Source organism: Python bivittatus, unplaced genomic scaffold, assembly GCF_059951505.1.
Source record: "Python bivittatus isolate LINGU-HERP-01145 unplaced genomic scaffold, Pbiv_v1 ctg000050_np1212, whole genome shotgun sequence".
In the NCBI taxonomy this organism is placed as follows: domain Eukaryota; kingdom Metazoa; phylum Chordata; class Lepidosauria; order Squamata; family Pythonidae; genus Python; species Python bivittatus.
The window spans coordinates 9,058,320-9,074,391 of NW_028277033.1; the positions used below are offsets into that span (position 1 = coordinate 9,058,320).

Below are 16,072 nucleotides of genomic sequence, written 5' to 3' on the forward strand. Positions count from 1 at the left end.
AGCTCTCTCTGGTATCACCTAAATTCAAAGACAGTAGTTTCTGAGCATGTCTCTTCCCCCGTGAGCAAAAAGTACATTTTCATGAACAGAGAGAATGATGGGAAACAAATACTTCCCCAAAGTGCTCAGGAATGTCAGATCATAAAAAGATACCCGTTAAACATTTGTAATACAATTTCCTTGTAAAACTGTACCAAAAAAAATTAATTAAAAATGCCATTATGGATGGTTTCATGACCATCTTCTGACAAAATGCTCCTACTGTTTATTTCTACATTAACTTTTCTTGATGGGAATATTAACATTAGCTTAAAGTGCATTTCCCCCCTGCTATCAGTACAGCATATTTTCAAATTCTGCAAAGGATTAATCACAGAACTTCAAGGAAGGGTTACAGAAGTTTATTATTTTGCTTTCTGTCATGTATGTACGAATATGCCCTGTTACTGATGGCCTGTTTATCTAGTAAGCAGCCCCATACCCTGTTAAACATTTGCCAGTGTGGGAGAGTTCTTGTGCCTCGTTCCTATTATATCCATGGTAACATATATTAATGACGGATGCTTGACATATCAAGAATAGATGCCTGACAGATCGGCAAATTACCTCATCCTAGTAGGAAATTCACAGACATTTTGACAACCAAGTATTTGATGCAGACGCTTGAGGGGAAGAAACTCCAATATGACTTGTGGGAGCTGCACAAGAATCAGATGGATTACTGGCTCGTATCGTTCCAAGCAGAGTTGGGAGGAATGTGTTTTAATGTTCTTCTTTTGTGTCGATGTTTGGGTTACTTTCTAATGCATAAAAAGATAGGATATCAGGGAGAAACACCTTCTCTCAGCTTGCTCCCTGATATGCCATCCATGGGTAGGAACTACCCCTATCTCTCTCCTCCTCCTCCTCCTTAAAGAATCATTTGAATTCTCTCCCCAACTTCTGGTTTTGCTTATTTGTCCTGCTACTTCCTTCTCCAGCAACTGACTTTGGGGATCTCAAATGGAGAACCCATAATCTAGGTTAGATATGGATGCTACATCAACCCCATAAATCAATTCCTTCACTTTTTTCCTCGGTGGAATAAAATCAATGTAGGAGTGGGGTATGGAAATAACCATCTTACTTTGGAATGAAATTTCTTTGCAAACACAGCAAAAGAAAGTCATCAGCATGTTTGGAATCTAAGCTCTTGCCTTCAGATCCTCTGCAAACTGACCTCACAGGTTTTAAATTCCAATATGAAGTTTCTCTGGCACATTTCTCCATGAGTATCTGTCAATGTCATAGGGTAAATAATCATAAGCATTTGAAACATTCAGAATTAGCACAAAGGAAGAATGTGATATGATGGGTGCAAACGTAGGCTGAAAGACTGAAAAGTTACTAAGTACATGAGAAGAGAAGGTATAAGAAGACATGCTCATCGGATGGATATTAGATTCCTTGTGGCTGTTTCACTGCACCTTTTGAATTCAGAATGATTGGAAATATTTTGTGACTTCTTAGGAATGGACCCAGGTCATTTTCAACTCACAGTTTTGGAGAAGACATTTAAAGTTCCACGCAGCTGCACTTACCCAAATTACATTGCCCCTTCTATTTTGATCTCCATTTTCCCATCCTCGTGAAGCTTAAGCTCAAACTGCCTTATATGCACAGAAAGATCAGCAGGCAAGGCAACCTTAAGATGTGATGAGATTAAGAAATAATTAAAACATTACTGGGAGAGTAGAGGGAAATAGCCTTGTAAGAACTCCATGGCAGAGAAAATTGCAGGAGTGCAAAGGGAAAACAACAACAATGAAAAAGGAAATGGGGGTTAGATTAGAAGGCCACCAGGGTCTCTTCCAACCCTATGATTCTATGAAACATACAGAGAAGTTGGGAGGGGTATCCGCAGAATATGGTCAAAAAAAGTCAAGATGGTCTTGATGGCCATCTTGGCCACGATGGTGAAATCAAAGCTCCGTCAGCTTTGTATTTGTGTTGTGCAAAACAAGCATTAAAAACAAGCACAGCATTGATTGTACCACTGTGGCTATTACCTTGACTTTTGACCGTAGCCTGCAGACACTCAAGTAGTTGGAGGTGGAAGTTGGAAAAAGAGGCTGAAACCCAACAATATACAAAGATGATGATAGATAGATAGATAGATAGATAGATAGATAGATAGATAGATAGATGGATGGATGGATGGATGGATGGATGGATGGATGGATGGATGGATAGATAGATAGATAGATAGATAGATAGATAGATAGATAGATAGATAGATAGATAGATAGATAGATAGATAGATAGATAGATAGATGATGGATGGACGGACAGACCAGCCATCTAACTGCCTGTATAGTCATTTCTTGGTTCACCCTCAAAAGCTGATTTAAAACTTCTCCAAAGACTGAGATGAAAGTTGCCGACAGGCATAAATCAAGAAGTCAAAAGATGGAATGCAGCTGGACTGTAGCACTTGCCCAGGTCCTAACGTTGGGGAGAGGACTCCCAACAATGTTTCAGTGCAAGAATTTTGTTTTACCTTTGCTGATGTTTCTTATTCTTGTTGATATGGTTGTAAGACTAATCAATAAAGTTGAAAGTGCAAAGTACAGTGCAAGATTATATTTTATTCTAGATATCTAACATGCAGTAAAAAGCAAGATCAGCATCCAGGGCTTCAGAGCAGGCTAGAGGAGGAAGGGCACATATACGTTTGAAGCCCACTGCCCATCTCACCCACCCTTGGCTAGAAACCCAGCTTGTCATTCTAACACCTTGATGTTTACAGAGAAGGAGCCCATAGCTCTTCTTATCCTGATTCTCCTTGACTCCATTTTCTAGTTGTGCTTCTCACTGATGCAACCAAAGTATCCCAAGAAGAAAGGAAACCTATGAGTTGTAGGGACAAAGTTTGGGGTTGATATTTACAAGGGTCTTGTAACATCTTCCTTTTAGGAATTCTAGAAAGAAATGAACTACAGGAGCTGGGAAAATGGAAAAGCAATAAAGCAATCAATGCTAATGGCGTGGATTCATTAATTATTACCTAACGTAATATTTGAAGCTTAATGCAAACATAGTCCAAAACCCCCTCCATTCGCTGGAAGGCAAACCAGCATCTTTCTTACACACTATTAATCAGAATTATTTCTGATGAACTTTGGGGCCGGACACTGCAAAACACCCTTGTAATCGGCTGACCCCAGGAAGGAGAAGAAGGCTTTTCACCTGGGATGTTGAGAGCCTATTGATCAAATATGGGCAAATAAACATGAATGATCACGATCATCCTGCCCGTGACATCCATTTCCTTCCATTCTCATTCTAGAAAAGTCGGTGCTAAGATGGAATTAAGGTTGCAGAATAAGCGTGCGAGAGAAGAAGAGTGAGAGATGAGAGACCAATTTATTACAGTCACAGACCAGCAAAACTCATATGGATTCAAGCCGCTTGATCAATCTCTCACTCCCTTTAGCGGGCAGAAATGTTGGGCGAATAAGCAAGAGAATGCATTTCAGCCAGCTGCCATAAAGACGATTCCCACTGTCACAACTTACATACGTGAGCTGTTCTTGTTTTCTATGAATTGGAGAGGGCAGAAGAGCAGCGTGTGGCCACCCTTCCTTGTTTCATTATATTACTTTTCACACTGCTCTGCCGTTTTTTTAGACAAAAATGCTGCTTGGGGTCTTACCACCCCTGCCTGCACTGGCCAGTTCCCTCCAACACGCACAGCTGAGTCAGAAAACCCAAATCTCGAGAAAAAAAAAATCTGAGTATTGTGCACTTACTCTGGAGATGGTCAAAGGCAGGTTGAAGTCCTTCCCCCCTTGCAGGCGGAACCCCCACGGTCCGCTTCCATTGAGAGTGACACTGTAGGACATGTTCTCTCTCCTTCACGCCAGGAAGCCCCCGGGCTCTGCGAAACAGAGGGGTGGGTTACAGGTGGGTATTTCTTGTTTTCAAAAGGAGCACTCTTTTTCCCCCCTTCTTTCAGATTAAAGCACAAAATAATACTCTTTTTTGCCTCTTGCCTGATCAGTCCAGCCGAAGTGTCATCTAAGAATAGATAGCACTTATAATACAGATACTGATATCCTTGACGAAGAGGCCATACATGGTTTGTAACCAAACACCAGCTATGCAAAACCTCTGTGACTCAGAGGTCTAATATAGGCCCCTGGGAGGTTAATAGACCTTTCCAAGTGCCTCAGTTCCCCTGTTCAGGCTCAAAGCCCCTTTTCTAAGATAAAAGAACAGTTTATTTTAAGGGCAAGCTATCTGTTAAAAATAAGAGTTTAAAGCGTCTTTCATTTAAAGGACCTGTTCGTTGCCTAATCCCTCAACATGCATTGATGAGTTCTCCTTATACACGTACATCAAGCTTATTTGCACTCAGTCCAATTTTATGCAATTTGGTTTGGTGTCAGTAAGTTTTTCTTCTACGGTCTTAACTCTCTTTGGGAAAACAAAGAAATAATAGGAGAGAAAGGGGAGGAAGAAATATTCACCAGGTTAAAGCATAACTAGCTTGGATTGGTAAATTACATCACTATACCAATGTGATTAATCTGATTGATTAATATCTTCTAATTCAGTGACTTCCATATGTTTGCAAAGAGGAGGAGTTCTAGATAATCAGAGAAGGTTCCTGTCTTTTCAGAGTTAAGGCCCTGCACACCAAATGGGACCATAGAAATTTCTTTGATACTGAAAAAAATGAGTTCATTTTTTCAAATAACTTTATAGGAATACCTTTTGGTTTAATATAGGCATGCATGCACATATTTTTCTCCCAACACCCTTAACTATGCCTTAACTGTGCCAGTTGAGGTGGGGTGGGGTTATATTTAGCCTTAACAGATCCAGTTTTGCAAAGGTTAAACTAACTCCTTTGGTCAACTATATTGTGGGCACAGATGATTGTTAACAAACCCTTTCATTTCCAGAGATCAAATGACTCCATTGGGTTGGCTCTATGGTGGTTTCAGCTTTCACATACAGCTCTACCCCCAAAGACTGGGAGGGAAAAACAAGTATGAGACCCCCCCTCCCTATACAGAGAGATGAGAGGAAGGAAGGAAGGAAGGAAGGAAGGAAGGAAGGAAGGAAGGAAGGAAGGAAGGAAGGAAGGAAGGAAGGAAGGAAGTCTACTAAAAGACTAGAAAGTGGCTAGCATGAAGAGACTCAGCCTCATTCATCCCAAATGAAGTCTACTACCACAAGATATAGTGATAGCCACAAATGGCTCTAGACCAACTGATGAAGGAGAGTGTTATATAATAACTCCAGAGTAAGACTTTACAGCTGAATACCAGTTGCGATTGATTATCAGCTGAAAAGCTATTATCTGTAGGCTTCTCAGATGCAGCTGGTTGGCTACTAGGAAAACCAGAAAGGCAGCTCAGCCTCTTTGGTCTAGTCCCTTAGGGCAGCGTTGTCCAAACTTGGCCACTTTAAGATGAGTGGACTTCAACTCCCAGAATTCCCCAGCCAGCCATGAGCCATCAGATACTTTACCCCTTTCCCCAATTTGCAATCACAATGTCATTTTAGGAACACAAAATTGTGATGTATAATTTGGTAAATGAAATACAAAAGAGTGGTTGGTTCCTAACTAGCTGATATTCTACAAAAATCAGATTAATAAGAATCAGTTCTAATTACAAACTTAGGAAAATATACTAATATGCTTAGAACAAGTTGGCAAGATACTGAATTCAGTAATTTTATCTTTCAGTGTATAAGTGTATATTTTCTATCAACCTTCGTTTTGTGCATTTCAAGATACAGAAGGTTGGAAAACATTGCTAAAGGAGACACATGGCATCACCAAGTTGTCAAGATTTACTTTGGTCATTCATATTTGCATGAAATGTATAATGCAAAGAGCAAATTATTATTTTTTCTACTTGTTTTCTCAAGTCATTTGATGACTTTACTACTGGCATCTCAAAAAGCCACTGGAGGACATAAGAAAGTATATCATCTTAGTTTTCGTTACAAAGTTTATGAACACAGTCAGGGCCACCACTCACTCTGACAACTAAATTTAGTTCCCACCGAGATGCCCCAAATGTCCTTAAGATGGGAGGGTTAGTGATGCACCTTCACCGTCTTCCAAATTTGCAAATTAAAAAAGTTACAAGCTGTTTTTTTATGTTCTAAGTACTTAAAGCATCCATCTGTATTTCCTTATTTGCTTTATGATGATTACTCTGGTGACTTAACGTTTGTTGCTGCAATCGTGTTTAACCTCTGCTTTGACGTGACTGCCCTAGTTTATGATGTTATTAATTGGTGATTGTATTCCCCCCCCCCACCAGCGCCATTGTTTTAAAACTTAGATATGGGATGCGTACGTGGTATTAATAAATGGATCCACATGAGTGTTACAATCAATTTATGCTGCAGTTTCTTTTATGTATCGTATCTATGCAATCTGGTAAAAAAAAAAAAATCCCAGTGGGTAACATGAATCAGTCTGGACCTTCTAGATATGCTTCCAGTAAAACTCCCACTATTCCCAGGAAGCATCAGAGCTGCTCAAATTTTCACCCCACCCTTATCTTCACCTCCAAGCTCAGCAGAAACCACAAGCCATGCATTGTGACCTATTAGATAGGTCCAATGCTTCCAAAAAACTACATTTTTTTTTATTCCAGGTATTTTCCCCAAAAGTGTCGGTATATTTCTGCTTGTTTGTTTTTAAGGAACATGATTTTTCCTAATGGTTTTAAATCCACAGTATTAAAATCATTTGGTTGTTTTGGCAGAGACTAATTAAAATGTTAAAGTAAAACAATTTTCCGCTGTGTGCATTGCAAATGGACTTTTATTTCCTGCAGAAATTAAATAGATACAGCAACAGACAAATGAGACATATACACAATGAGTTTGGCTGCTTAGTCATGCAGTCCACATAAACACAAAATATACATTAACTCATGAACAATCGCTGAAAATATAAATGTTTGATGAAGCAGAGTTAGAACTTGTTATCTGGGCATCGGAAGCTGGCTAGATGCAGGAAAGAGAAACGGAGAGGGAGAAACCCAAATGGCAAAGATCTTGGCATACCCATTTTATATTTTTTTAGTATGCCTTCCCGTACTGGAGATGACCTTCAATGCTTAAGCATGCACACTTATAATAAAATGATGTATTAATTACATGCTTCTTTCAAGGCAAGAGAGTTCTACATTCTTGATGGTACAGTAAAGTTGGCAACCACCTCCAAAACATAGAACTGGTTTTTCAAGAGGAAGTTTTGAACCTCAAATCACTGGAGCAGCTGTTCTAATCACTTGTCTAATTTTCTAAGCTATGTTTGTAGGTTTATTGTTCACACGTGGTCTTCCACAGCATTCAAAGCTTGAAAAAGGAATGGCTCCAGATCTCCAGAAAACATCCTCCAGTGGTTTCATGAAGATGTTAAGGAAAAAGGAAGGACTATATAAAGCAACACCTCTCTATTTCAATTCAGTGAGGCAATCCAAAAAGATAATGCCATGGCTGATGATATCAAAAATTGTCAAGAGGTCCATCAGAAGTCTTATGGAGAGGATGGCTATTATAAATTCAAAATAATAATAATAATAATAATAACAACAACAACAACAACAACAACAACAACAATATAACAAGCTCCATGCAGCAACATTGACAGATTCTAGTACCAAGGAGCATAGATGGGCATGGAATGTGGCAGGTACACCAGACAGTTGAAGAAGAAAAAAGAGCATTGGAAGAATATCTGAAGGACAGTGAAGGAGATGCACTGAAGCTACTACACCATGAAGGCTTACTGAATACTGAAGAGACCAAAGTGGCTACAAGAAAGACCAAACGAAGAATAGAAAAGAGACATGGCAAGGCAAAGTGTTACATAGCCAGTACACCAAAAAAACTAGCAGACAAGACCTGGCAATGCCTAAGGACAGGAAAGTTGAAGAAAGAGACAGAGGGGCTAATTCTGGCTGCACAAGAACAAGCCTTAAGAACAAATGCACATAAAGCCAGAATTGAGGAGACAGCAAATGCCGCCTCTGCAAAGAAGCCGAAGAAACAGTGGACCCCCTAGTCAGCTGCTGCAAGAAGATTGCACAGACTGACTACAAACAACGGCATGACAAAGGAGCAACAATGATGCATTGGATTATCTGCAAGAAATATGCTTGCTTGCAAGCAAGAACCAGTGGGACCACAAAACAGACCAAGTAATAGAAAATCAAGAAGCTAAAGTGCTCTGGGACTTTAAAATTCAAACTGACAAGCACCTGCCACACAACACCCCAGTCTTAGTCCAAAGGGACTTGTGATTCTCCTCAAAGCTGATTCAAGGCTGCAATGAACACAAGTGAGTTTAAATACCAAGAATCTTCTAAATAGAAGGTACTGAGCAAAAGCTAACCGCCTTCTACAGATGGGCCCTGGTATAATAGTCTCCCACAGAAAAGATTTAATCCGCCATCTCCAAGTGGAGCACAACTGCACACTCATCCATTTCCATTGAGAAGTTTCAAAATAGACTAATTTAGGTCTGGCCAGACCTCAAGCTTTCCTCCACTGTGGTTCTGATTCCTTATTGCTTCATCTCCATTTGACAGCTCCTCCCTCCCTCCCATAAACCAAAAATTTAATTTAATTCTCACCAGCCAGAGAATCTTGACAACCATGGCATCTAGATAATCTCCCACCACCTTCAGAAATCCAATTGGATCCAAAGGCCTGTGCGGTTGGATCATCTTACTAAGTCTTCTTATTTCAACAGAGATTAAAAACTTGGCATATATCCCAACAGGAAGTACTATTTCCATCTTGCCCATCCTATCAAATCAAAACTATGTCCAACACAATGAAACAGAAGCTCACTTCTATACTTCCACTGTATATCTTAATTATAAAGGTATGAGCTTAACCTGTTTATTTTAGTTTAGTTTCTGATGCTTCCTAATGCTATATACCCTAATGTTTATGATGTTGTGGAAATGATAATATTACAGTTATGGGCCTGAATGACAGCAGCTTGCATAAGGGCCTAAGTTTACAGCCTTGATGTTTCATCATGTGTGAAAAGCCCTCAGAAGATACTGTGGCACAGGGCAAAATTCTAGTTCTTCCACAATTACTTTCTTCACAGTTTCAAATTTTCTTGAAAGAGGAGTTCGCTCCCTCTTCCTTTTAAGAGCAACCACATTCAGCCAAGGGAAGAAGAATAAAAAAAAAAATTGGAAGCAGCATTTGTTGAAATAATTTCAGGAAATGGGATGAGATTCTCTCTCCCAGACAGATACCCGAACAACCAAAGTTCACCATGTTCCGGTGAATGTTACTCTTTGGGCAATGACTAAAAATGGTCCGATAAAGAAAAAGGTTTCTAGGACGTTGATAGCAGCATTCTCCCAGTGCCATGGCTGGAATGTGTAGGAAGGAATGATCAGTTCAAGGTAACATCTTAGAATAGAAACATCATCACGCTCTGAAAGCCATTGCCAACTTTGTCGCCATACTGGAAACAGTTCACGACTGAGGAGGTCTGCAGTTGAGGCCTGCTTATGTTAGCCAGGGCTTTCCTTGAGCAAGTCAGTGCTGAATTACGAGATGTGGGAGCGCTGGTGTAAGGCTGTGCGTATGCTGCTCCTACACATAATTACAGGTAGAGAGTGTGCGTGGAGGAAGCATAGAGCGAGAAAATAATGGGAGCAAAGCTTTGCTGTCTAAATGGAGTGTGAATTCTATGCTTTTCAGCTCACCCTCATCCTTTCTCTGGGCTTTCTGGCAAACTAAACTCCTTTCCTGGGCTAGATGAAACTTGTAAAGACCAAGATATTGCATTTAAATTACAAGTATTTATTGCTTAGGAAGACAAACTGATTTCTTAAACAGAATGTAACATTCCCACTGCTTGTCATTATCTCTCTGACTAGGACACTGCATGGATGGGTTCAGGTTTATTACTGGGCAATCCAACAGTTTCCAGATTAGCAGGACTAATAATCCACAGCTTCTGGCTATACCGGTTAACTGCAATCCAAGTCTTCTGGAAGCACTTGGTTAGGGAGGGTTGGAATAACGGCAACTCTTTCTGACTTTGAAGATTATGTTGTGGGAAAAATGCCCACTTGAAATAAGGAATCAAAGTGTTTCGAGATAGATGCAATAAAAGTATCTTTTATTGGCACACACAACTACAGTGATCTCTGGGCTTTTGGCCACAGGAATGCAAAAGAGCCCTGAATTAAGCAAGGTTATGAGTTATGTACCCCCAGGACTGTTTCATAGGAGGAATATAAACCATACATTGACCTTCACAGCCAGAATGTAACTTCGGATAATACTATGGGGTGACCTTACTATGGTCCAACCTGGTGCCTCTAAATTCCACATTCCTACAAAGGCTCCAAGACCCCCTCTTCTACTGATACTAGCACCCTCCTAACATAAACTGTGTCCTTTATGGTACCCCTGACTCCTTTCACATTAGGGAAAGGGCAACAATCTGGTTTCTGTTACCTGTCTCCTTCCCCTTCAGTGTCATCAGGCTGTTTCAGTTTGTCTGCTCTGTCTAACATACATTTCAGAACCAGAAGGAAAGGGTGAAATATTATTTGTCCCCTAGATAATATTATTATCTAGAAAGCAGTTGAAACAGAATGCAGCTGCCTGTTGGATGGAGGTGGGGGAAGAACCTTTTCCAGGAGTGTAACTTCTATTTCTAATTCGAAGCACCTATGAAGCTCTTCATGACTTACTCCCAGTAACATCTGGAACAGTCATCTGCTTTGCCCCACTCAAGAACAGTCATCTGCTCCCCCACTCTAGAAATGAGGAAATGGGAACTGGAGTCTCCATGAAGCCATTGGATAAGGTAATTTGATCACTGATGTCTCTAATCCATAGATGACCCAGAATCCTTTCTTTTCCATCATATTCCAGAGAGACTGCTGTGATCCTAAACCGTTGCCTACATTACCTGGATGTGAGTTAATAAACTGAAACTGAATTCTGAAAAGATAGAGTACTACTGGTAAGTAGACTTTATCTTGGAATTGGGATTCAGCTCGTGTTGAAGGATATAGCAGTCTCCTTGAAAACATAGGGTCATCCTTTATCCTAGATGTTCATGTCTTGATAGTGATAAGTCAGACTGGTCCGACTACATCAGTTCATGAATAATGTAGATTTGACCAACACATTTCATAGTTATATAACATCTGTTTTATTATGCATTCAACACAGGACTGCCTTCAATGTGTATTCTTAAATTGCAACTGATCCAGAATACGACAACTCGTTTCTTAACCAGAAACTACAAGGAAGGAAACATGTGGCTATTCTGTTGAAAAAGCTGAACAAGTTTCTCATGTTTCTGGATACAATTCAAAATGCCCTTAACGACTTTTACCATGAGGTGTGCTGCTGGCTACCAGCTTGGTTGGCTTCAGAAAAGGATAGGGCCAATTCATTGAAGTCATGGGGATCAATAGCTATTAGACTTGATGGCAGTGTGACTGCCCCTGAAGGCCATCTGCTGGGAGACTAGTGGGCTTCCTTGTGCAGTTGGGTGACCACTGTGCGAACACACTGCTGGACTAGATGGGCCAGGGGTCCAATCCAGCAGGGCACTGTTCATGTTCTTATGACTTTAAAACCATGAATTAAGACGGATGAAAAAGCATCAGCTTTGGTATCAGATTTCCTAATTGCTTGGATCCTCAACCAAACTTATCTCTTCCTTCCATAAATTACACATATAATGATCTGAATGCAATACTATGCCTGGGGAATGGGACACTGGGCTAGACATGCACCGTATTCCATGTGCTAAGCACAGATACCCAAAGGTGAGCCCTGATGCATATAAGTATACCGATCTTCCTAGGAATTGCTCTTCAGCTATCTGCACTCAATACATGGAAGTCATCAGGGGTTGGAATGACCCCAAATACGGGCCAGCAGCGATGTAACCACTCCCTCTGACCATCATATAAATTCCATTCACCTATTTGATCTATTTATATGCAGCAGAAGGTATGTCATCTAATCACCTTGGTAGACTGGTACAAAGTAGTTTCTTGGACTGGCCCAGAGTCAAGGCGTACAGCTGGCATCCTCATTATGAGTTTATTACCAGACTGTGACACCAGTTGAAATTAGTAGAATATTATTTGCCTGCCTTTTCTTATATCACCACTGATTCACAAGAGCCCGGGTTTAAGAAAGGAAGAATTAACACTGTTGAACATGCTAAGTACAAGGTTAGAATGTCCTTTAAACTTTCTATGATCTCTGAAAACAGCAGGCATGTCTGAAAGCTACTGCTTTCACTGCTGAAAGCTAAACACACTGTTTAGCTGAAAACACTGCTAAACAGAAAACCTACCATGTATAGCAGTGTTGTCCAAACTTGGCCACTTTAAGATGAGTGGACTTCAACTCCCAGAATTCCCCAGCCAGCATGGCTGGCTGGGGAATTCTGGGAGTTGAAGTCCACTCATCTTAAAGTGGCCAAGTTTGGACAACACTGATGTATAGGAACATCCTTCGAGTTCTATATGTTCTGTACTGACTGGCTGTAGTTCTCCAGTGTTTCCAATAAGAATCTTCCTAGCTGATGCTGGGAGTAACAAAATAAGGATTTCTCTAAGCTGAGCTCAACTCCTGATAATTACATAAAAGCACCAAATTTACCAAACTGTTTGCCCCTGCCTTCTCCTAAGAGATGTCTTTCTTAAATGTCCCAGTCTAGTTTACAGTGCTGGCATTTCCTGGTATTTTGCCTTGAAATATCTACCAGACCTCACCCTGCTAACCTTTTGCCAGATCAGCCCACCTCTTGTATCCAGAAAAATGGTTAAGCAAAACATACAGTCTCCCACTGCACGTATGGTTATTCCCTTTAATGCTGCATTTCATGAGATCTAATGATATATTTTAACTAGATAAAAATAACAACTGGCCATAAACTGCATTGGCAGGCAGGCACATTTAGCTGAAAAAAAAAAAAAAGGGACGGGGGGACAAAATGTGGCTGGTGTATTCTTACATTATTAACAAGAGTGGACAACGTAGAATAGAACAAGTCTTATTAATTTTCCTATTATTTCATTTCTGAAATCTCCATTATGGCTTATAAGCATTCTTGTATAGCATTTAATGTTTTAATTTTATGGTTAGTTATAATAAAGATTAAATATTAAGTATAGGAAGAAAATGTCTTTCTTTTCCATAGAGATTTCTTCATCTAAGCCTTCCAGAAGTGGATTGCAAAAATCCTGTCGACCACCAAATGGCAGCAAAGAATGAGCAATTCCTGTAACCCCTCCCACCCATCCCACCACTAAAGCAGGTCAGAAATTATCAATCTCGTCCACTCTGCATATAGGGAAAGGCTTAAGGGGTTCCACAACCATCAGCAAAAGCTATAGACATTTCAAAATATCAGAAACACAACCATGTACAAGGTCATTTCCTAGCATTCGTCTGTAAGCTATGGATGGGGCAACACGGTATCATCAGAGGATCTGGCATTATCAATGCGGCAAACGGGGCTCAGTGATGCCTCTGAGAAACAGGAACTGAGTGAGTTTGAGTTCCTTGGGAACGCAAGAAGCCTAAGAGAAGGTGGAAGTGGTGGACTTTGGCATCCTCTTCTTTAGATTTCTAGGCCTTGAGTTACTTTTAGTATTTCTATACCGTAGCATCCCTCTGAAGAAGCCATCAGGGTGATGTATAAATCCAAATAAAATACCATACAGCAAACAATAACAACTTCATAAAACATTAAGCTACTGAAAACCGTTTAAGAGTCCAGATTGAAATGAACGATGCAGCTTTTCTAAAAACTGAGAAAGCATAAGTCAGACATAACTATGAAAGGAATGCACTCCAGAGTTTGGGAAAAGCACAGAAGAAAGCTGTTCTGTGCACATGTTCCTCTCCCATGCACTGAGATCTCTATAAACAATGAAATCTCCACTTATCTTAGAGAAATATAGGGATTTAAGTTCTTACCAAACTCTGGAGATGTAAAATTTGAATGATAATGAAGAACAGAAATGAATCTCACACTTATGATAGGCATGAACACAACCTAAATTGTCTACATTTCTCCACACCTATATTAATGTAGGACCTATACTAGTTTAGAAATCATGCATCATCTAGAGATTCATTGGAATGGTAGTAAGACACATCCAAGAAAGTTCTACTAGTGATTGTTCATCCTATCTCCATAAAACAACAGTCCTCAAGATTCTCTAAAGAGAAGAAAAATTGTACCAGTATGTAGAGCGATGACATGTCTATGATGTATTCTAGTTAAGAGGCTCAGCATCACCCAAAGGAAAACTCAGCATTGATAGTCACAAATTTTCCCACTGTAAGGTGAGTTTTTGCCATCTTCTTCTGTATATTCTTGGGATGAGGACAGAACACTTTCCTCAGACCCTGAGACTGCTATCTCAGTTTCTGCTGTCCCTCAGACACACAGGTCCATGAGGCTCCAGAAACAGCCATAGATCCTTCAAGAACTGAACACTATCAAAATTCTCACTTGTCTGTAGTCCTTTGTTGGATTAATAGTTCCTTTGTACAAGGGAACAGGCCTCTTGGTCATTGTCCAAGGTCCTGAAAGCTCTGAGTGGTGGGACACAGCTTTACCAGATGTGGTAGAGAACCACCAATGAGCACTTGTGCCATAAACTATTAACTCTCAAACAAGCCAAACAAATGCCCAGAGAAAGATCAGAAATTAAACTTACCAAATCAGATCATTGTTCTGGCTGTAGCTTAGAGTTACAAAATATTTAAGGACTAGATTAAGGGATAAGACTCAGTGAAGTTGGCTGGTTTGGGAGCAACACAATCCCACCTACCATTTACTGTACTGAGCAAGAGAAGAGAAGTTTCCCAGATAGGGAACCCAAATTATCTTCAACACATGGAAGTGCTGAATACATTGTTACAGGGTTGTATTTCAATACACTTCTGCTCCTAAAAGCCTTCTGAATAGTTTAAGAATGCAAACAGTAATTCGGTTTTGATTTAATAATTATATAACTTTTACAGAGTTGAGTTTTATTATTATGTTGCAAGCTGATAGGAAAATAGGGGTAGGGAAAAGGTTTAAATATTAAATAAATCATAGGCTTTGATTTTGGTTATCTGGAAATAAGCAGCCTCAGCTGGACATATCAGATTGCCTTAAATAATTCATTCTCTTTCAGTCTCTGGATAGGGCTATTTAGAGCAAGAAAATCTGTATAATTGATGCAATAATTAAGAAGCCATCCTAGGAAGCCATATTTGGACCCGGCCAATTTTAACTACTATCGGCTGGTGTCCAGTGTTCCATATTTGGCCAAACTGGTAGAGAAGGTGGTGGCACTTCAGGTCCAGGCGCTCTTGGATGAAACAAATTATTCTGATCCCTTCCAACTAGATTCAGATCTAGATCTGGTAGAGAAACTCCTTGATCTTGCAGATGGATGACCTACATTGGAAGAATGACAGGCAGAGGGTTGCCCTGATGATGCTTCAGGATCCCTTCAGGATAACCATGTTATCTTGTTGGAGAACTTGGTACAGTTGGAAGATGCAGGCACAGTTTTGTGGTGGATCTACTCCTACATTTCCGGGCACTAATAAAAGGTGGTGGTTGAAGACATCTGCTTGACCTCCTAGGAATTATTTGGGTCAGTTATTCTAGTTCCTGATGTTATATCACTGGAAATGATTATTCACACATTCAGGGCTATAAGCCACCAGCCTTCTGATGATACTTATCTAGATTTCTCCTTCCCTGTTTGCTCAGGGTTGGCTATCTCCCAGATTTCCATATGTCTCCCGACCATAAGATAGCAAAGGTCTGGAGAATAAACCAGTAACCTCACAACAGGATCACTGTAATGCACTGTTTGTGGGACAGACATTGAAAATGATCCAGAAATCATCTAGCCCAGATACCATCAATACTGAATGGGGCATCTCTGATACCACCCTTGTGCTAAAGCAGTTTCAGGAGAATATACTTATTTATCCAGCCCTTTTAATGTTATGGTTGTAGATT

General features: G+C 40.2%; 1 protein-coding gene across 8 annotated transcripts in view; it reads right to left on the reverse strand.

Annotated features, from left to right (window-relative positions):
- Positions 1-16,072, reverse strand: part of LDB3 (LIM domain binding 3) — a 136,057-nt gene that overhangs the window by 117,820 nt on the left and 2,165 nt on the right. For 3 of the 8 annotated variants that reach the window (XM_088129646.1, XM_088129658.1, XM_088129643.1), the window contains exon 1: positions 3,792-4,003. In XM_088129646.1, the coding sequence (XP_087985772.1) occupies positions 3,792-3,884 (93 nt within the window). In that variant the 5' untranslated portion in view covers positions 3,885-4,003. Of the gene's footprint in view, positions 1-3,791; positions 4,005-4,034; positions 4,166-16,072 lie in introns of those variants that run through there. The other 5 variants (XM_088129666.1, XM_088129652.1, XM_088129634.1 and 2 more) reach the window with 4 other exon arrangements.